This window comes from Cherax quadricarinatus, chromosome 54, assembly GCF_038502225.1.
Source record: "Cherax quadricarinatus isolate ZL_2023a chromosome 54, ASM3850222v1, whole genome shotgun sequence".
NCBI classification, from domain to species: domain Eukaryota; kingdom Metazoa; phylum Arthropoda; class Malacostraca; order Decapoda; family Parastacidae; genus Cherax; species Cherax quadricarinatus.
This window is the reverse complement of record NC_091345.1, coordinates 12203785-12226084: the sequence shown is the minus strand read 5'-3', so window position 1 is coordinate 12226084 and position 22300 is coordinate 12203785. Positions and strand designations below refer to the sequence as shown.

At 40.1% G+C, this 22300-nt stretch overlaps 1 protein-coding gene across 6 annotated transcripts; it reads right to left on the bottom strand.

The window, feature by feature from the left end:
• Positions 1-562: 562 nt before the first annotated feature.
• Positions 563-20874, bottom strand: LOC128699077 (Fanconi anemia core complex-associated protein 24). 6 transcript variants are annotated; one of them, XM_053791594.2, is made up of 7 exons: positions 20522-20646; positions 19420-19627; positions 8437-8578; positions 6868-6942; positions 5657-5768; positions 5355-5409; positions 563-903 (listed from the first exon to the last, which is right to left on the bottom strand). In XM_053791594.2, exons 3-7 carry the CDS (start codon positions 8570-8572, stop codon positions 625-627), a joined length of 657 nt encoding a protein of 218 aa, XP_053647569.1. In that variant the 5' UTR covers positions 8573-8578; positions 19420-19627; positions 20522-20646; the 3' UTR covers positions 563-624. The 6 variants fall into 6 exon arrangements, with proteins under 6 accessions (XP_053647569.1, XP_053647568.1, XP_053647571.1 ...); XM_053791593.2 differs by having other exon boundaries at positions 20484-20597; XM_053791596.2 differs by lacking the exons at positions 19420-19627; positions 20522-20646 and adding an exon at positions 20839-20874.
• Positions 20875-22300: the final 1426 nt, after the last annotated feature.

Genomic DNA, 22300 nt, shown 5'->3' with positions numbered 1-22300 from the left:
TTTATATTCAAATAAGGAAGCCTCTTGTAATGGTAAAAAGTTTCAGAAAAAATGCCCCTTGTGTTGCTCATGTGTCTTATTCAAGGCTAAATCTGTGTGAATTTAACACTGAATACCCCACATATGAGAAATCAGAGAATCCACATTAAAGGTGGGACCATTAGTGGAAGGCAGGCAAAAGGGGTTACTAGCCCCTTGCTCCCAGCATTTTAGTCGCCTCTTAGAACATGCATGGCTTACGAAGGAAGAATTCTGTTCCACTTCCCCATGGGGACTTAAGGTATACAGTATGTACTATAAAGAAGTTTTACATTAATGAAAATTATGAAAGAGAGATTGAAGGGAAGTCTCAGCAAAGCAATTTTTCCATAGCTACCTTTTTAAAGACTGTATACACTAGGATCAAAGGCATAAGAAATATATACATATACAGAGCAGTCTATAAACCAGTGACACCTGCACTATGATATGATGTATATACATGAAAATGCTCAAATGTTTAATAAGTAAAATATGAAAGAAAATCCATGTTCTAATTATAAAGAGGGATAAAAAACTGTGGTTATAAATATGTACAATATTAAGAAAAATTTATTTTGTTTATTTAGTAGCTATTAACATGTTTCATAAAAGAAATGACTGGTGAAAAAAATTATACACAGAAGATGCAGTGGCTGCCCCAACTACTTCCTCAAGAGTCTCTTGTGTCGCATTTGCTAGTTCTTTTAAAGAGCCAAAGTGTTGGAGAATTTTTCGGACACGTTTATCACCCAAGCCAGGAATCATTGCTGTAGTTTTCAGCAAATCGGCATCTGGAGAACTTGCTGTTTTTGGTTTCATTCGAAATGGATTTGAGTTAAACTTTGCTTCGCACATCACCAAATTAGCTAGCAGCTGTGCAGCCTGTATAAAAGACAAAAATGGCTTTAGACACAAGTGGCATACTTTGCATAACAATGGATTTTCCCATTTAACAAATCTTAGTAAAACAAATGCATGTTCTTAGAAAATTAATGATTTTGATTATGATCACATCAGTAATCATAAGGAGCCACCCATTTTTTCCTACCTCTTTGAGGTAGGAAAACATAAGTGCCACCATGACCAAAGACCTGGTTAGTGAATGGATCAATTCCTTAACATTTTGTCTGTGTGTATTGTCTTCCACATCTATAAGTCAGGCTCAAAGCCCCAAAACAAAGTACGGTGGAACCTCAGCATGTGACCTTAATTCGTTCCAAAGGGTTGTTCAAGTGCCACTCCTTTTGAGTGTCGAACAAGTTCTTCCCAACCAATTTTCTGTTTGGTTGGCTGTTATCACTAATCTTCATATGCCCCATGGTGACTTATTTATACAAATAATACAAAAACAAAACACCAAAATAATGTGAAGAAACACGATGGGGTTGTAAGAGAAGTAAATGCGAGGGTCTTGGCAAGAGGCATGGAGTTAAAAGTTAAAGAATCACACACAAAGTGGGAGTTGTCACAGTTGCTCTTTGCTGATGACACTGTGCTCTTGGGAGATTCTGAAGAGAAGTTGCAGAGATTGGTGGATGAATTTGGTAGGGTATGCAAAAGAAGAAAATTAAAAGTGAATACAGGAAAGAGTAAGGTTATGAGGATAACAAAAAGATTAGGTGATGAAAGATTGGATATCAGATTGGAAGGAGAGAGTATGGAGGAGGTGAATGTATTCAGATATTTGGGAGTGGACATGTCAGTGGATGGGTCTATGAAAGATGAGGTGAATCATAGAATTGATGAGGGGAAAAGGGTGAGTGGTGAACTTAGGAGTCTGTGGAGACAAAGAACTTTGTCCTTGGAGGCAAAGAGGGGAATGTATGAGAGTATAGTTTTACCAACGCTCTTATATGGGTGTGAAGCATGGGTGATGAATGTTGCAGCGAGGAGAAGGCTGGAGGCAGTGGAGATGTCATGTCTGAGGGCAATGTGTGGTGTGAATATAATGCAGAGAATTCGTAGTTTGGAAGTTAGGAGGAGGTGCGGGATTACCAAAACTGTTGTCCAGAGGGCTGAGGAAGGGTTGTTGAGGTGGTTCGGACATGTAGAGAGAATGGAGCGAAACAGAATGACTTCAAGAGTGTATCAATCTGTAGTGGAAAGAAGGCGGGGTAGGGGTCGGCCTAGGAAAGGTTGGAGGGAGGGGGTAAAGGAGATTCTGTGTGCGAGGGGCTTGGACTTCCAGCAGGCATGCGTGAGCGTGTTTGATAGGAGTGAATGGAGACAAATGGTTTTTAATACTTGACATGCTGTTGGAGTGTGAGCAAAGTAACATTTATGAAGGGGTTCAGGGAAACCGGCAGGCCGGACTTGAGTCCTGGAGATGGGAAGTACAGTGCCTGCACTCTGAAGGAGGGGTGTTAATGTTGCAGTTTAAAAACTGTAGTGTAAAGCACCCTTCTGGCAAGACAGTGATGGAGTGAATGATGGTGAAAGTTTTTCTTTTTCGGGCCACCCTGCCTTGGTGGGAATCGGCCAGTGTGATAATGTGATGAAAAAACATGAAATACTTTACAGCGAAGTTCTGGCAGGTTGTATTTGTTTGGTCAAGTGCTGAGCTTTGCTCGAATAGGGAGTTTGTCGTATACCAAGGTTCCACTGTACCATAACTTAAGTTTCAGAGCTCTGATCTCACCCAGGCCTGCATTTTTCTCCATTATTTGAACATGGCCTTTACTCTTTTCTGCCACACAACACCTCATGTATACTGTACCTGCTCTCTCCTCACTCTTTTGTATCTGCTGAAGAGGACCTCAGTTGGAGGTTTATACAGACAACCATTCTTCCTTATTTTTTATCTGCATGTGGATTTTTCTTGTATTCTCTATTTTTTTAGAATTTGTTCATTGTGCCAGTGGCCTCTATTGAGTAAATAATAGAAACAACATCCCTTATACTGTTATTTGTTTAAATTAAAAACATCCAAATTAATTTCCTTAAAAAACTATGTACACACTTCTGTTGCTGAATTCTCAGATTAGTGTAATCTAACTGATGACTGGAACTAACTTTTTATCAACTATTACTAGGTGTTGCATTACTTGTTATAACTTGGCTCTTGTACTAGGGTATTAGTCAAGAAAGATAACTACTGTGGCTGTGCTAAGACACAAGGTAAAACAAACTATGGCTAAGTGGCAGCTCAAAGTTATAAGTAAAAATGAAACAGGTTGATTATCAAAAATAAACTATAGTACAGTAAAATACTATATCAATTAGAGGCAAAATAACTGGTCATGCTAATTTTTTATTTGCAAAACTCCTGAACCCATTACATGTCCAGGAAATCTTGTACATGACTGGAGTGGGCACTGGGAAAAAGAACTATGCTAAAAGTATGGTAGCTGGCAGCATAGCCCCCACAGAACCCTGTAGTCACAAAAACACCCTCCATCTGAATGCAGTACTGATACACTGCAGTAATTTATTAATTTAAAAATCACTCCCTCAGATTGCTTTTTGCACTAGTACAAAAATAAAATACAATTACAGGTTCTAAAAACACAATATTAAAAGCACCACAGAAAATTTTCCAACTAATAAACTTATGAAGCCAGCAGGCTGGTAATCTTTCTAACCAGATCAACAGCTGATTACCCTGTAAGAGGCTTGATATTTTTTGTGGATGATAAAGATTAGCTTACACCAGATTAGAAATTAATATTACCTCCTCAATGTGGATCAAACTTGGGACTACTGTGTTGCTAATCCATTACAATAATTAAAAGCAGTAACTCACATTACACTGATGTGAAACTTCAGTACCAGTTTTTCCATGATAGGATCCACATTCTAACTTCTTTAATACAATTATGAAAACTTTAATTCTGCATCAATGATTAGTCTAATATAGACTTAAACTTTCTATCTTAGAATGGCAGAATAGGGTTTACACTGTTAGGTAAAAGGACACATGCAACTAATGCAACATTTTCTTGTGGCAATGTTTCGCTCTCCAGGAGCCTTGACAAAACTTCTGGAGAGCGAAATGTTGCCATAATGGCGCATTAGTTGAACATATCCTTTACCTAACATATTGTCGGTAATTCTACCAATACTATTACAAGGTTTTTATCCTTAATTTTCACAATTTTGAGGATCTAATTGGACAAATTATTAATTATTCTTTTTTCAACAAACTGGCTTTATCCCACCAAGGCAGGGTGACTCAAAAGGAAAAACAAAAATTTCTTGTACATTTGGTAATATATACAGGAGAAGGCATTACTAGCCCCTTGCTTCCAGCATTTTAGTCTCTTTTTACGACATGCGTGGCTTATGGAGGAAGAATTCTGTTCCATTTCCCCATGGAGATAGGAAGAAATAAACAAGATCTAGTAAGAAAATAGAGGAAAACCCAGAAGAGTATGTATATACATGCTTGTACAGTACATGCATGTGTAGTGTTACATAAGTGTAAGTAGAAGTAGCAAGATGTACCTGAAATCTTTCATGTTTATGAGACAGAAAAAAGACACCAACAATCTTACCATCATGTAAAACAATTACAGGCTTCCGTTTCACACTCACTTGGCAGGATGGTAGTACCTTCCTGGGCAGTAGCTATACAGCTATACCAACCTACTACCTAGAAATTATTAGTTATAAACAAATAATTCTCCATGGGGAAGTGGAACAAAATTCTTCCTCAGTAAGCCATGCGTGTCATAAAAGGTGACTAAAATGCTGGGAGCAAGGGGCTAGTAACCCCTTCTCCTGTATATAGTATTACTAAATTTAAAAAGAGAAACTTGTTTTTCTTTTTGGGCCACCTTGCCTTGGAGGGATATGGCTAGTGCATTTAAAGAAAGCAGCAAATAATTATGGTGATAACCACATTCAACATTCTTCACACACCAACTGCAGTCACTATCAATTATAACAGCTTTGCTAGATGCAGCTATATGTGCAGTACAGAAAACTGGAAAAAGGCCACTGTGATTGATACAGCAATAAGATGATGTGCCTGTCACTTGATGCATCAGGTTAATCATTGTTAGGCCTGGCCAATGACTGTGAGTGACAATGTGAACACAGCCTTGGTGTTGGCTATGAAAATCCTTAGTAAATGATGAGCTTCCTGGGCACTATACCATACTACGTACACCAAACTTTTGCTTGATATGACATGATTAAACCATTTATATTCCTTATAATGTAATAGCTTACACCAATTGAATATGTAAGAAGCACTGTTATTTTCAAACTTATGTAGGCCAAGAAACAGTTTTATGCAAGTTAAGTACTATGAGAGAAGATGTATCTGGCTGGAGCAACCATGGAGAATGCTTCCAACCTTTTAACTCTCAAAGATGGCTACATTAACTTACCTCCTCAATAGTCTGAACAGGCAAAATGGCTAAACCAATTTCAACACACACAAATCTGGAAAAAAAGGCAACAGGACAATTAGGCTCATCATTTAGGATTGCCAGTAAACATCACTTAATGTGTTTGCAACATTGTCAAATAAAATACACAGAACATGCTTCAAAATATCAAAATCAAAATTTTATTTCTTTGTAAAGGTTACAATGCGTGTTTACATTTCATAATTTGATTGGTACAAGGAAAGCCACTATCATGCTTGGAGGAAGATATATGCATTGCAATTAATTTTAATGAAATATACCTTTGTAGTTTGTAGAATTCATCACTTGTAAGAGTGTTTTGAGCCATGACAATTCCTCTAAGAAATCCATTAACTTTGCGAAATTTAATTACCCGCTCTTTGTAGCTACTTCCTGGAAATGTAACATACATAAATTTCTTTTAAATAATGAATGAATATAAGTAAGACATAATGGAAACTAACAAATATCCATTACTAATAATAATGCTGTATATATTAGCTGATATGCTGCAGATGGGACTTAATGAGGTGAAAAAGAAATGGCATATAGATCACATAATTTAAGATTTTCCTTATTACAGAGCAAGGTTAATAACTGGATGATTGATAATTTGGACACAGCCCTGGTCTTGAGTAGGATAACTTCAATAAAGGATGGGCTTCCTGCCCTAAACATGGGCACTATACCTATACTACAGATATGAAAATTTTGCATATGGTATATGATTATGATTACACTCTATTTATATTCTATTTAATGTACTGGCTTACACTAATTAAATATATAAGAAGCACTATGAATTTTGAAATACTATAGTTTTATAATCTTATGTTCAGACTTATCTGGACTGAGAAATAGTATACTTCATGCAAAATTTGGCTGGAACAATCACTATTCTGCCTCCTCAACATATTATACCATTGTGATGCATCAAACTGTTTACTTTTTGTTCTCTTGAAATGTCTACCTCTATAACTCTTTACTGTGGATCATTAAATATCACTGACAAATTAGCCAATCTGTATTTCTATGTTAAGAAACAATCCAAGTATGTTTGCCTGTGAAACAATTTGAAGCAATATTTTAAAAAAAGTGCTCAATGTATCCCTTGTGTGAGCCATAAGGATCATAGAGCATCTAGGGAATGGGAAAAGTAGAGGTAGTGGGTAATAAAGTTTGAGACAAGGAAAGGGAGAATCAAAGAGCCCTTTTCCAGCCTCAGGGTACCTTCCTTAATTGAACAACAAATAATAAGAATACACATAATAATAATAATACATACTGCAATATTACTGTCCTGTACAGTACTGTGCTTTTTTAGATGCACTTGGTTAATGTAATTTTAAAATTACAATCTACATAAATATTCTGAAAAACTCACAAGTACTCTATGTGAAACATATCGGAGAGAACTGAACTAGAACAAAAACCACTTATAAAGGTGCTACAGATGGAGTGCACCTGTATTTGTCAGTATTTGTACACTTACCAGAAATTATATCTGCTTCACTGATAAATATTAGTGCTGCATCTTGTGATGGACAAAAATCAACAATTCCAAGACCTAAAAAATAAGAGAGTAAAACTGAAACCAGATGCAATACTGTGCTAAAAAATTCAGAGGAAAACTAGAATTTGATTATGGTCCAGGATAGACCAAAACATTGTCTTAGTTTCATCTGAGAGTACATACTTATTAATGATCATGTTATGTTTTAAAAGAAGCTACAAATAACATCAATGTAACAAGAATGAGACTATAGGTAAACGGAAATAAGGACAGAGGAGCACTGCAACACACCTACTAACCCATGCTAGGCACGATCTTCTGAAATTCAACCCTTCCTACCCAAGGAAGGTCTCTTGGGCTGGCAGGCAACTCTCTCACCTCGCCTCACAGTAAATGTAAGTGTTCCTTACACTTACAGTCCCCATTCACCTAGCAAATAAATAGGCACCTGGGTGTTAGTTGACTAGTATGGGTCACATCCTGAGGGACAAGAGTGAAGGACCCCAATGGAAAAAAGACAGACAATCCCTTGATGCTGCACTGCCTTTCTTGGGTTATCCTGGGAGGCTAACCCTCTGGGGTTAAAAAATCCAAACAAAATCTTTTCTAATATATTTGTCCAACCTATTTTTTTAAAGCTACCTTATGTGTTAATTAGCTTCAATGTTCAATAATACTTGAGAGATTGTTCCACTCATCTACAAGACAACTGGTAAACTAGTATTGCACTTTCCTATATCCTTTCCAAATCTGAATTTATCCAACTTGAAATCATTGTTATGAGTCCTTTCTTGGTTGGATATTTCTAGTCCCTATTAATAGCTCCTTCATTTAAACCTCTTCTGTTAGTATATTTCTTTCTTTACTGGATATTCTTAATAGTGGTGTGCCAGAGTATCAGCACTGGACTATAATGATATCCTACATTTTTGAGGTTTTCACCCAACTTACAAATGCCTCACTCAGGCCTCTGAAAATTGGTAAACTTATACATGCAGTGACCACCACAAGTACATACAAGGTATATAGGCCTAGCTGACATCTATTACATACTACTATATAGAAAGCCCCTTGTTATGCTGAGCATTTCGGACAAATTAGGTCAATGTCCCAGGATGTGACCCACACCAGTCGACTAACACCCAAGTACATACCCGTTTTACTGATGGGGAACGTAGACAACAGGTGTAAAGAAACACCCAATGTTTCTACCCTGGCTGGGAATTGAACCCAGGCCCTCGCCGTCTGAAGCGAGGGCTTTAGCCACCAGGCCGCCAGAGCCCCATATATACCTGCACTATCATATCTTAATCCCACTGTCAAACACATTTATTATAAATGTTTGGTGACTTTCAATCCCATTTCCAAGAAGAAAATTCCATTATAAAAATCAGAATTAATTAAACACTGATAGCACATCAGCGATAAGTTGTGAACGTTAAATTATTTATTCCCAGTACATTTAAAAACAAAAACCCACAAGGGTCATATAACTTTGAGTAACAAATGCCAAAACTTGGGCAACAGTGATTTAGTTTAATATCTCACCATCTGAGTAGTGAATAGGGATAAGCTTTGAGAGGTGGCCAGCCAACTGAGTTCCTCTCCAGCATTTAGACATTAAAATATGTCCAGGTGGAACAACATGGTTATTTATAGGAGCTGACTGCGAGACTACACTCATGATGCCCTGAAAATATATACACAGCACTGTAGTTACATGGTCATATGCATGATATAAAATGAGCCTAGTATTACTTTATATATTAATAAGTGCACTAATGCACTTATAATTTTTAATATTCACTATTTTATTGATGGGGAAGTGCTAAATATATTAGGTAAGTTTATCTGGACATTAAATATATACAAATAATATACTGTAAATATTTTTTTACAAAGATTTTGAGGACAAAAAATTATTTTCTTTGGATTATTATCCTGGAGGTTTATCAACCAAGGATAACCCAGTAAAGCCACTTTGTCTGACTTATTTCCACTGGTATACTTTGATCCTCTTCCCCAGGATGCAGCCCAAAGCCTATAAATGTGAAAAGCTTAAAAAGAACATGCAAAATGTCAAATAAACATGTAAAAATGTGAAATAATATCTTTATTTCCACAAGTACATGTACAAGATATACAGGCCTAGCTAACATCAATGACATAACTACTATACAGTAAGCCCCTTGTTATGCAAATCATTTCCTGCAAATTAGGTTAATTTTGTCCCAGGATGTGATCCAAACTAGTCGGCTAACACCCAGGTACCCATTTTACTGCTAGGTGAAGATGGACAGCAGGTGTCTTAATCTCCGTACTGCCCGTGGCGTCCCTCACAGCCTGAGATGGTGGAACACTTCCTGCTGTGGAGCCCACGTTATCACTCTGCACAGACTACTCTCCGTGCGGCCTTGCGCACGCTTGAGGTGCACACTTTCACTCTACCTGTCCTTCTCAACGGGGAGGGGTTTCGCCCTCTGGACCGTCAGGAGATATTGGCCTGTACCTGCTCCTTCTTGCTGGCTTCAGGGCGTATCAGGGACATATGATACATAGTTATTAGTCAAAACATTCTTCCACTTTGGTCAAAGTCCCCTCTCCTAGCACTGGATGGCCGGGCTCGATACGGCGTATGCTGTCAGTGGCCCTGAAACCCAACAGAAGAAGAAGAAGAAGCAGAAGAAAACATGTCCTAATGTTAACACCCGTACCGGGGATCGACCCCCAGACCTCAGTGTGAGAGATGAGTGTGCTACCAATCGAGCTACGACACACTTAAAACTATTTACCTGGAGTTTACCTGGAGAGAGTTCCGGGGGTCAACGCCCCCGCGGCCCGGTCTGTGACCAGGCCTCCTGGTGGATCAGAGCCTGATCAACCAGGCTGTTGCTGCTGGCTGCACGCAAACCAACGTACGAGCCACAGCCCTGCTGATCAGGAACCGACTTTAGGTGCTTGTCCAGTGCCAGCTTGAAGACTGCCAGGGGTCTGTTGGTAATCCCCCTTATGTATGCTGGGAGGCAGTTGAACAGTCTCGGGCCCCTGACACTTATTGTATGGTCTCTTAACGTGCTAGTGACACCCCTGCTTTTCATTGGGGGGATGTTGCATCGTCTGCCAAGTCTTTTGCTTTCGTAGTGAGTGATTTTCGTGTGCAAGTTCGGTACTAGTCCCTCTAGGATTTTCCAGGTGTATATAATCATGTATCTCTCCCGCCTGCGTTCCAGGGAATACAGGTTCAGGAACCTCAAGCGCTCCCAGTAATTGAGGTGTTTTATCTCCGTTATGCGCACCATGAAGGTTCTCTGTACATTTTCTAGGTCAGCAATTTCACCTGCCTTGAAAGGTGCTGTTAGTGTGCAGCAATATTCCAGCCTAGATAGAACAAGTGACCTGAAGAGTGTCATCATGGGCTTGGCCTCCCTAGTTCTGAAGGTTCTCATTATCCATCCTGTCATTTTTCTAGCAGATGCAATTGATACAATGTTATGGTCCTTGAAGGTGAGATCCTCCGCCATGATCACTCCCAGGTCTTTGACGTTGGTGTTTCGCTCTATTTTGTGGCCAGAATTTGTTTTGTACTCTGATGAAGATTTAATTTCCTCGTGTTTACCATATCTGAGTAATTGAAATTTCTCATCGTTGAACTTCATATTGTTTTCTGCAGCCCACTGAAAGATTCGGTTGATGTCCGCCTGGAGCCTTGCAGTGTCTGCAATGGAAGACACTGTCATGCAGATTCGGGTGTCATCTGCAAAGGAAGACATGGTGCTGTGGCTGACATCCTTGTCTATGTCGGATATGAGGATGAGGAACAAGATGGGAGTGAGTACTGTGCCTTGTGGATCAGAGCTTTTCACCGTAGCTGCCTTGGACTTTACTCTGTTGACGACTACTCTCTGTGTTCTGTTAGTGAGGAAATTATAGATCCATCGACCGACTTTTCCTGTTATCCCTTTAGCACGCATTTTGTGCGCTATTACGCCATGGTCACACTTGTCGAAGGCTTTTGCAAAGTCTGTATATATTACATCTGCATTCTTTTTGTCTTCTAGTGCATTTAGGACCTTGTCGTAGTGATCCAATAGTTGAGACAGACAGGAGCAACCTGTTCTAAACCCATGTTGCCCTGGGTTGTGTAACTGATGGGTTTCTAGATGGGTGGTGATCTTGCTTCTTAGGACCCTTTCAAAGATTTTTATGATATGGGATGTTAATGCTATCGGTCTGTAGTTCTTTGCTGTTGCTTTACTGCCCCCTTTGTGGAGTGGGGCTATGTCTGTTGTTTTTAGTAACTGTGGGACGACCCCCGTGTCCATGCTCCCTCTCCATAGGATGGAAAAGGCTCGTGATAGGGGCTTCTTGCAGTTCTTGATGAACACGGAGTTCCATGAGTCTGGCCCTGGGGCAGAGTGCATGGGCATGTCATTTATCGCCTGTTCAAAGTCATTTGGCGTCAGGATAACATCGGATAGGCTTGTGTTAACCAAATTTTGTGGCTCTCTCATAAAAAATTCGTTTTGATCTTCGACTCTCAGTCTGGTTAGCGGCTTGCTAAAAACTGAGTCATATTGGGACTTGAGTGGCTCACTCATTTCCTAGATGTCATCTGTGTAGGACCCATCTTGTTTAAGTAGGGGCCCAATACTGGATGTTGTTCTCGACTTTGATTTGGCATAGGAGAAGAAATACTTTGGGTTTCTTTCGATTTCATTCATGGCTTTTAGTTCTTCCCGCGATTCCTGACTCCTATAAGATTCCTTTAGCTTGAGTTCGATGCTTGCTATTTCTCTGACCAGTGTCTCCCTACGCATTTCAGATATATTGACCTCTTTTAGCCACTCTGTTATTCTTTTCCGTCGCCTGTAAAGGGAGCGCCTGTCTCTTTCTATTTTACATCTACTCCTCCTTTTTCTTAGAGGAATAAGCCTTGTGCATACATCGAGTGCCACCAAGTTAATCTGTTCTAGACATACGTTGGGGTAAATAACAAAAAGGCACAATACTGTGACTGGAACGATACACAAATAACCCGCACATAAAAGACAGAAGCTTACGACGACGTTTCGGTCCGACTTGGACCATTGACAAAGTCACACTAACAGAGGAGGAGCAGGACGGCTATATATAGGCAGGAAGAGGTGGAGGTAGTAGTAGTGGTAGTAGTAGTAGTAGTAGTGGTACAAGAATTGTATATAATACCGACAGGATGAAATGACACATGCACAACACCCGGGCAACCCCACCGTAGACGTTTCGCCATCCAGCCAGCCACTGGATGGCGAAACGTCCACAACAAAGACAACCAGACGCCGTACATGTGTCTAATTTCATCAGTAGTTGTAGTAGAAGAAGAAGAGGTAGTAGTAGTGGTAGTGGTAGAAGTGGGAAATAAGGAAGACGAGCCAGTCAAATACAAAGGAAGGGGAGCACTGCAAGAGAGCTAGAAACCCACAGAGGGAGAGCAAGCGCACCGAGGTGCGTGAAAGGGGAAGTGGTGAAATAAAATAAAGAAGGAACAGAAACACGAGACAGGAGAGAGAAAGACAACCCAGAGGAGAAAAGGAGAGAGGAAAGGGGAAGACGAAGAAGTAAAAGAAGAAGAAGAAGAAAAATGAGGATTCAGGTTAAGTCACGGGTGTTCTGAAGTTTGGAGCATTTTACAATGTAGTGGGAGAGGAAGGCATCTACAGAGACGAAGCCAGGGCTAAGGTTCATACAAGGAAAGTTGTGTATAAGAGAAGATTCAACTAAACGGCGACTGTTCGAGTTGGAAGTAGGGAAGACAGTTTTAGCAGAAGACCAGTCAATAGGATGGCTATGATCTCTGACGTGACAGAAAAGAGCATTGTTAGTGTCGGCAAGCCTAACACTATTTTTGTGCTCCCTAAGTCTGTCAGAAAGAGATCGACCAGTTTCTCCAAAGTATTGAAGAGGACAGGAGGAGCAAGAAATAGAGTAGACACCAGGAACATCTGTAGAGGGAGGAGAGGTATGAACGAGATTAGTGCGAAGAGTGTTAGTCTGGCGGAAGGTAAGCTTGATGTCTAAGGGACGGAGAGAATTGTTGAGATTAGAAAGACCGGAAATGTAGGGAAGGCAGAGGATAGAAGAGTTCCCATGAGTAGAGAGTTTGGGAGAGAAGAAATTGCGTTTAGCACGTGAGAGGGCAGAGTCTATGAAATGGGAAGGGTAGCCAAGACGGGAGAACGAATTATAAAGAGTGGAAATTTCTGCTGGAAGGAACTGAGGATCACAGATGCGGAGGGCACGGAGAAAGAGGGAGATAAGAACACTTCTCTTGACAGGGGAAGCATGATAGGAAAAGTAGTGAATGTACATGCCACTGTGCATAGGTTTACGGTAAACGGAAAAGGAAAAACCTGTATCTGAGCGGTGGACATGGACATCAAGGAAAGGAAGTAAGGAATTAGATTCCCATTCAGCTTTAAACTTGATGGAAGGGGCAAGATTGTTAACCCTTTCAGGGTCCGTCCCGTAGATCTACGGCTTTATAGTGAGTGTCCAAACCGTAGATCTACGCCATGAGCTCAGCTCACTCTGATAAACTGTGAGTGGTACATTTGGGCCTAGATATGAGAGAATACATCTATGTGGTATGTGTGCACCACATAAAACAGATCCTGCAGCACACTGTGTATAATGAGAGAAAAAAACTGAAATCATGATTTTTCGATTAAAACAGCAACTTTGCAGTGTTTTTTCGTATGTTTTTTATAGTTGTATTTGCGATTTCTTGGTCTCATTTGATAGAATGGAAGACATATTACAGAAATAGAGATGATTTTGATTGGTTTTAGCACTGGAAATGGCTTGAAACTGAGCTCAAAGTAGCGGAAATGTTATATTTTTGCCGATATTCAAGAGTAAACAAACGACCTCACACGTCTAATACACGTCAGCTGGTGGGTCTAATATACATTCACAAATATGGTGATGATATTTATACAATTATTACAGTATTGCATAGCAGTAAATCTTCTATTTTTTGGTGTGAATAAAAATTCATTATGTGAATAAAAAATCAAAATGGAATTTATTTGTAAAGCCTCAAAACATGACTAATGAACAGAGGAAATGTTAGTTTAGTGCCAGGAATGCCTACATTGTTTATTCTGGACCCTATTTTGAAATTGGAATATTTTGAACTTTGTGTTAAATTGGCCAAATTAACAATTTCCGATCACTTTATTTTGTAGTTGAAACAGTTGACTTGGCGATTTCTTGTGCTCAATCGATAGAATAGAAGTAATACTAGTGAAATAGCTAAGAATTTGGTTGATTGGAATAATGTAATTGGCCTAAAATGGGAGTCAAAGTCGGCAAAATCGCCGATTCGTAAATATCGCTAACACATCAAAATTCGCGAGAGCATAATTTCGTCAATTTTCCACCAAATTTCGTACTTTTTGTTTTATTACCTTCACAAAAAGATTCTCTACGATTTCATAAGAAAAAATAACAAATTTTTTTTTTTAAAATTCTTGGACACTGGTGCGTGACTCCAGATTTGGGCCTTGGACCCTGAAAGGGTTAAGAGCTTCAAGAAAAGGTTGGAAGAGACTGGAGTCATGAGGCCACAGAGCAAAGATGTCATCCACATAGCGGAGCCAGAGTGAAGGTTGCACATCGAGGGTAGGAAGAAGAACAGTCTCGAAGTATTCCATGTAAAGATTAGCAAGGACAGGAGAGAGAGGAGAGCCCATAGCGACACCGAAGGTTTGGGAATAATATTTCCCTTGGAAGGAAAAGGAGTTAGAGTCCACACAGAGGCGGATCAGATCAAGAAAGACATCAGTGGGGATAGGGAGATGAAGAAACCCTTCATGGGCCTTCTCTCTAAGGAAATCAAGGACATCATCAAGAGGGACATTGGTGAAGAGGGACTCAACGTCAAGACTAAGCATCTTACAGGTTGGGAGAGAGCGAACCCGTTCAATGAAGTCTTGAGAGTGACGGAGGTGGGCAGGAGAAAAAGTACCAAGAAAGGGAGTGAGGGTTTTGGCCAGCCAAGAAGCAAGAGAATAAGAGACAGAACCTCTAGAGGATATGATAGGACGAAGAGGAATATCAGGTTTATGAGTTTTGGGAAGGCCATAGAAATAGGGAAGAGAGGGACAGATGACACGAAACCGTTGAACAAGGTCAAAGTCAGGAGGACAGAGGTCGGAGAGAGTCCTTAGTTTTTTGTTGAAAGTTCTCTTGATGCGATCAAGAGGGTTGGAAACGAGAGGAGTGTAGGTGCGTGAGTCAGAGAGCAAGACATCAGCTTTACGGAGGTAATCCTCGCGATCAAGGATAACTACCGAATTACCTTTGTCAGAAGATAGTATGACAATGTTAGTGTTAGATTTAAGAGAAGAAAGGGCAAGTTGGTAACGGCGTGGAAGGTGGTGATTCTTGGAAAACAGACTAACAAGAGCAGGAAGGAGAGCACCACGAAAAGTGGACAAGTCAGGAAGATTACGGAAGCGAGATTGACGAAAGGAATCAAAAGAGCTAATCAGGGAAATACCAGCGCGAGGAGTAGGCGAAGTGGCAAAGGAAAGACCAAAACCAAGAAGTTCAAGCTCATACTGAGAGAGTGAGACAGAAGACAGATTAGTAACACAGTCAGTGAGGGAGAATTTAGACCAAGGGCTAGCTGAGATGAGACGTTGAAGTTTATTTTGTAGTTTGGAAGAATGAATTTGCGCATTCAGGCGAGCAGTGTCAAAGGCAATGGCAGAGAGAAGGTTACAGAGATCCTGTGGTAGAGCCGCAAAGAGAGCACGTTGACGTTGACGGAGAGTAAAGAAGGCATCTTCAACCTGTGATTTAGTAGAAAGAATGAGCTGTTGAAGTAGGAGACGGGCATGATCAGGAAAGGGAGTGCCCAGTGGGTTGGTTTTCAGGAAGTGGGAGAAGGAAGGTGGCAGAACTTGTTCAGCAAGACAGTCACGTAGGAAGCGAAGCTGATTCTTACGACGCCGGGTAGCAATAAGAGCAGCCTCATAAGATCGAAAGAGGGGTTTAAAAGAGGGAAGAACATTAAAAAAGTTGGAGAGAATATGACGCTTAACTGCGGGGTCCATAAATAACAAAAAGGCACAATACCGTGACTGGAACGATACACAAATAACCCGCACATAAAAGACAGAAGCTTACGACGACGTTTCGGTCCGACTTGGACCATTGACAAAGTCACACTAACAGAGGAGGAGCAGGACGGCTATATATAGGCAGGAAGAGGTGGAGGTAGTAGTAGTGGTAGTAGTAGTAGTAGTAGTGGTACAAGAATTGTATATAATACCGACAGGATGAAATGACACATGCACAACACCCGGGCAACCCCACCGTAGACGTTGACCGTAAACCTATGCACAGTGGCATGTACATTCACTACTTTTCCTATCATGCTTCCCCTGTCAAGAGAAGTGTTCTTATCTCCCTCTTTCTCCGTGCCCTCCGCATCTGTGATCCTCAGTTCCTTCCAGCAGAAATTTCCACTCTTTATAATTCGTTCTCCCGTCTTGGCTACCCTTCCCATTTCATAGACTCTGCCCTCTCACGTGCTAAACGCAATTTCTTCTCTCCCAAACTCTCTACTCATGGGAACTCTTCTATCCTCTGCCTTCCCTACATTTCCGGTCTTTCTAATCTCAACAATTCTCTCCGTCCCTTAGACATCAAGCTTACCTTCCGCCAGACTAACACTCTTCGCACTAATCTCGTTCATACCTCTCCTCCCTCTACAGATGTTCCTGGTGTCTACTCTATTTCTTGCTCCTCCTGTCCTCTTCAATACTTTGGAGAAACTGGTCGATCTCTTTCTGACAGACTTAGGGAGCACAAAAATAGTGTTAGGCTTGCCGACACTAACAATGCTCTTTTCTGTCACGTCAGAGATCATAGCCATCCTATTGACTGGTCTTCTGCTAAAACTGTCTTCCCTACTTCCAACTCGAACAGTCGCCGTTTAGTTGAATCTTCTCTTATACACAACTTTCCTTGTATGAACCTTAGCCCTGGCTTCGTCTCTGTAGATGCCTTCCTCTCCCACTACATTGTAAAATGCTCCAAACTTCAGAACACCCGTGACTTAACCTGAATCCTCATTTTTCTTCTTCTTCTTCTTTTACTTCTTCGTCTTCCCCTTTCCTCTCTCCTTTTCTCCTCTGGGTTGTCTTTCTCTCTCCTGTCTCGTGTTTCTGTTCCTTCTTTATTTTATTTCACCACTTCCCCTTTCACGCACCTCGGTGCGCTTGCTCTCCCTCTGTGGGTTTCTAGCTCTCTTGCAGTGCTCCCCTTCCTTTGTATTTGACTGGCTCGTCTTCCTTATTTCCCACTTCTACCACTACCACTACTACTACCTCTTCTTCTTCTACTACAACTACTGATGAAATTAGACACATGTACGGCGTCTGGTTGTCTTTGTTGTGGACGTTTCGCCATCCAGTGGCTGGCTGGATGGCGAAACGTCTACGGTGGGGTTGCCCGGGTGTTGTGCATGTGTCATTTCATCCTGTCGGTATTATATACAATTCTTGTACCACTACTACTACTACTACTACCACTACTACTACCTCCACCTCTTCCTGCCTATATATAGCCGTCCTGCTCCTCCTCTGTTAGTGTGACTTTGTCAATGGTCCAAGTCGGACCGAAACGTCGTCGTAAGCTTCTGTCTTTTATGTGCGGGTTATTTGTGTATACGTTGGGGTCTGTGTTGCTTAGTATATCTTCCCAGCTTATATCGGTTAGGACTTGGTTTACTTGGTCCCACTTTATGTTTTTGTTATTGAAGTTGAATTTGGTGAATGCTCCCTCGTGAATAGTCTCATTATGTCGGTCTGGGGCTCCACGCATACATGTCTGAACCTCAATTATGTTGTGATCTGAGTATATTGTTTTTGATATGGTGACATTTCTTATCAGATCATCATTGTTAGTGAAGATGAGGTCTAGTGTATTCTCCAGTCTAGTAGGCTCTATTATTTACTGGTTTAAATTGAATTTTGTGCAGAGATTTAAAAGCTCATGTGAGTGTGAGTTTTCATCAGAGCTGCCTCCTGGTGTTATTACTGCAACAATATTATTTGCTATATTCCTCCATTTTAGGTGCCTTAAGTTGAAATCCCCCAGGAGCAAGATGTTGGGTGCAGGAGCTGGAAGATTTTCCAGACAGTGGTCAATTTTTAGCAGCTGTTCCTGGAATTGCTGGGATGTTGCATCCGGAGGCTTGTAGACTACCACAATGACTAAGTTTTGGTTCTCGACCTTTACTGCTAAAACTTCCACTACATCATTTGAGGCATTTAGCAGTTCTGTGCAAACAAGTGACTCTGCAATGTACAGGCCAACCCCCATCCCCTTTTTGCCTATTCACTCTGTCACATCTGTATAGGTTGTAACCTGGGATCCATATTTCGTTGTCCAAGTGATCCTTTGTGTGGGTCTCAGTGAAAGCCGCGAACATTGCCTTTGCCTCTGCAAGCAGTCCACGGATGAAAGGTATTTTGTTGTTTGTTGCTGGCTTTAGACCCTGTATATTTGCAAAGAAGAATGTCATCGGACTGGTGGTATTGTTGGTACTGGGGGGGGGATTTTTTTTCCGGCATTAGTATCTGTATCTGTTGGTTTGGAGTGGAGGCCATCGACTGTGGTTCCACTCCAGGAATGACTGGATTTGGTGTACGATTTGTGCCATTTCCTGCCAGTTTTTCTCCTTCCTGGCACTAAAAAACCTCTCCCTCATTTATATGTACAAAAAATATATTATACTGTAGCTTCAGTGTTAGCTAATACCCAAGGGGAAACCATAATTACTAATTATACTATAATAGAATCGAGTTACAAAGGATATACATTTCATGAAATGAAGAAAATTATTGGCTGCCAATTTGAATTGGACACTTGGGGTCCCCAGCCTTATTTACTGTTACTCTTAATATAAACAATCCCCCAGCAGATATAGGATTTTCCCTAGATGCTACAGACCATAACAATAGTCATTGAGAAAATTTGTCTGGACTGCCTCCATGTGAGTTGCCTACCCTAGCAAGCTCTGTTGACACCAAGCTCTGAGGTCGGTACCTCAGCCTCACAAGTGGCTTATAGGACAGATTTCCATAAATGACTGATGTTGCAAGAAATCTCGCCTGCATGCACGTATAAAGGACTAACTTACTTGGTGTTGGAGAATATATCCCAGTCTTCAACCTCCCTAAGCTTTAGCCCCTCTGGACTTTCCCTCAGAACTACATGCAACCAGGAGCCTTAATTCCTGCAATATTCAGTCGGGATTAGTGACCTGCCTGCACCTCAGAAATTCCTGTTTCCAAGGGGGTGTGTATCCCCTAGTATAACTATGCAGAAAGTGACACTAGCTTCTAGGCCTAACGAGGAGACGCTGGTACGTACTGGTCATGGGCTGCCGCCTGCACAAAGGCCCACAGCTCAACTCACTCGCAATTTCCCCCAGAAACTGGCCAGAATACTGAGAAAGAAAGGAAGGTCTCGTCTTACTGTATAAGCCTGATGGAGGAGGTCATCTACGGTACTTCGAGGTGCCTCCACCAGATTTCCCCAGGTCTAGTATGTGAAGACATGTGGGGGCGCCACCCTGCTGTTCACGGCACTTGTTGTTCTGAAGGTGTCTGATCTTAGAAGGAGCCACTGCGGTCTCAAAACCCCGTGCCCCAGCATTCAAACTTGGGCTGCCAGTTCTCCCTGGCTAATTATTATTATTATTATTATAATCAAAAAGAAGTGCTAAACCACAAGGGCTATACAGCCTCCCTGGCTAATATAACCTAGTGTTTGCCTATATTACTGGCCTATTTCTACCTATGTTAAGGTCTTAAGTAAGTAAGTTTATTCAGGTATACACAAATACAGTTGCATAAAATTATCATACATAGCAGCATATGTGTAGAGAACCTAGGATAACCCAAAAAAGTCAGACAGAGTGACTTATTTCCATTGGGGTCCTTTTACCTTATTATTATAATATAAAGGTTATAATATTTTCTTATTATTCTATAATGAAGATAACATCTTATTATCATACTAAAAAGACTATCTACTACACGAGGGTCATTAAGACTATCTACAAATCGAGGGTCATTACTAGGAATAAGGTAAAATTTACACGTATGTTTGCTAAAAAATAAAAAATCATTCCCCCTCCCTTTCTGTAGCTACATTCATCAGACACCTTTTGGCACTCTTCTTGAACTGGTTCATGCTATGACTGGCTTTGACATGTGCGGGCAGTCTGTTCCATTCCTTTATTGCTGTACAATAAAAGGTATTTGACGTCTGGCCACTGACTGTGAGTACTACAAAGTTGTGTTCTCTCCCCCTAGTACTATGATTGCTTTGGTTCCCAACCTTGACAAAATTGACAGCAAGATATTCTGGACACTGTTTGTGAGCAATTTTATAAACATGATTTAGCTTCAGTTGTTTTACTGTCTTCAACATTCGGCATATCCAACTGCTGTAATTTATCCTGGCCTACATGTTCTCTTGGTCCCAGTTGCCTCAACTGTCCTAATATTAGTTCACTAACAGTATAAATTACCTACCTCTTCCTCGACGGGTAAATATATCAATTAAAATGTACCTTCCAACCACCTTCGCCAACTCGGGTGTGTATGTGTTTTGGGGTGGATGTGAGGGCCAGCAGAACTCAGACGGCCTTTCCGTGGAATATAAGGGCCTTCATACAACGTATCTGCCCTGTGGAACTTTAGGATCGAGTAAGTAAGTTTATTCAGGTATACACAAATACAGTTGCATAAAATTATCATACATAGCAGCACATGTGTAGAGAACCTAGGATAACCCAAAAAAGTCAGACAGAGTGACTTATTTCCATTGGGGTCGAATAAGTTCCAACAGTTATTAACTCATGTAACATCAAATTAATATAATATTTACACCAGAAATCAGCTCAGAGCAGCATACACAAGGCTGCCACTCCACTCCCACTCAATCTGAAATTTGAACTTCCTTAAAAAACATCATTCTTCAGTCATTATCAATGACCTGAAATAATTCATTATCGGTTATTACTATCCATATTACCGATCACAATAAATTGAGAGTCCTTAGAACCTTAGACAAATGTAGAATAACGAAAGAATTCAATTTATTTAAGTCTGCATACAATTCCTAGAAAAAAATTGCAATCTTATCTTATAATACCACCAGCAGAACATGCAAAATAAGACACATTAAAGTATCCTAATATTGCGCAATATGTCTCATTTCACATTTGTAGGTATATTTCATGCCATTTCTTACCAGTAGAACAAAAGCCTTGCCTCATATTCCTTAATATTTTTCAGTTACTTCACTCCTGTTACAACAATTCAGACTTTTTTTTTCAATAATATTAATGGTATTAATAATGACATAATATCTGTACTACACTGCTTGTCAAAAAAGAAAAAAAGTGGTAATTGTTATTTCTATACGGACCACAATGGAAATAAGTCACTGTCTGGCTTTTTTTTTTTTTTTTTTGGGTTATCCTGGGTTTTCTACATATGTGCTTCTATGTTTGATAATCTGTGTAACTGTATTTGTGTATACATGAATAAACTTACTTACCTTGAAGTGGGTTAAAAAGATATGTGAGCAAACACTAGGACATACGTATTTAGAAAAGTTTCAGTCCTTAGTACGGGCGGGTTATTTGTGTGAGGTCTCAGGACCGAAACGTTTTCTAACAAGTATGTCCCAGTGTTAGTAAGTTTATTCAGGTACACACAAATACAGTTACATAGATTATCATACATAGCAGCATATGTGTAAAGTACCTAGGATAACCCAAAAAAGTCAGTGACTTATTTCCACTGGGGTTCTTTTACCTTATTATTATAATATAAAGGTGATAATATCTTATTATCTTATTTTAAACCTTGTTTATTCACTCCCCCTGAGTTACACAAACTATGTACTAAGAAAAACAAGGGTATATATGCATATTCAACTAATAAGGACTGTTCTGGTAAACCCGTAATTTTATTTAGGTAATGGTACACAGTTACACAAATTATCATACATAATGACATGTATAAGTTACCTAGGATAACCCCAAAAAAGTCAAAGTGACTTATTTCCATTGGAGTCCTTAAGTTGCCCGAAGTGCTCTACATAACCAAGGATTTTTTTTTTTACATAATGTGCCAGTGATGTCAATTAGGCTTGTATTAGACGTGTCATATACTTGTAGAAATAAAGATTATCATTATTATTATTATTATTATTATTAGTAGTAGTAGTAGTAGTAGTAGTAGTAGTAGTAGTAGTATCATTATTAAATTAGGACCCAATGGAAATAAGTAACTTTGTTGGACTTTTTGGTGGGATATTCTGGGTAATTTACACTATATAT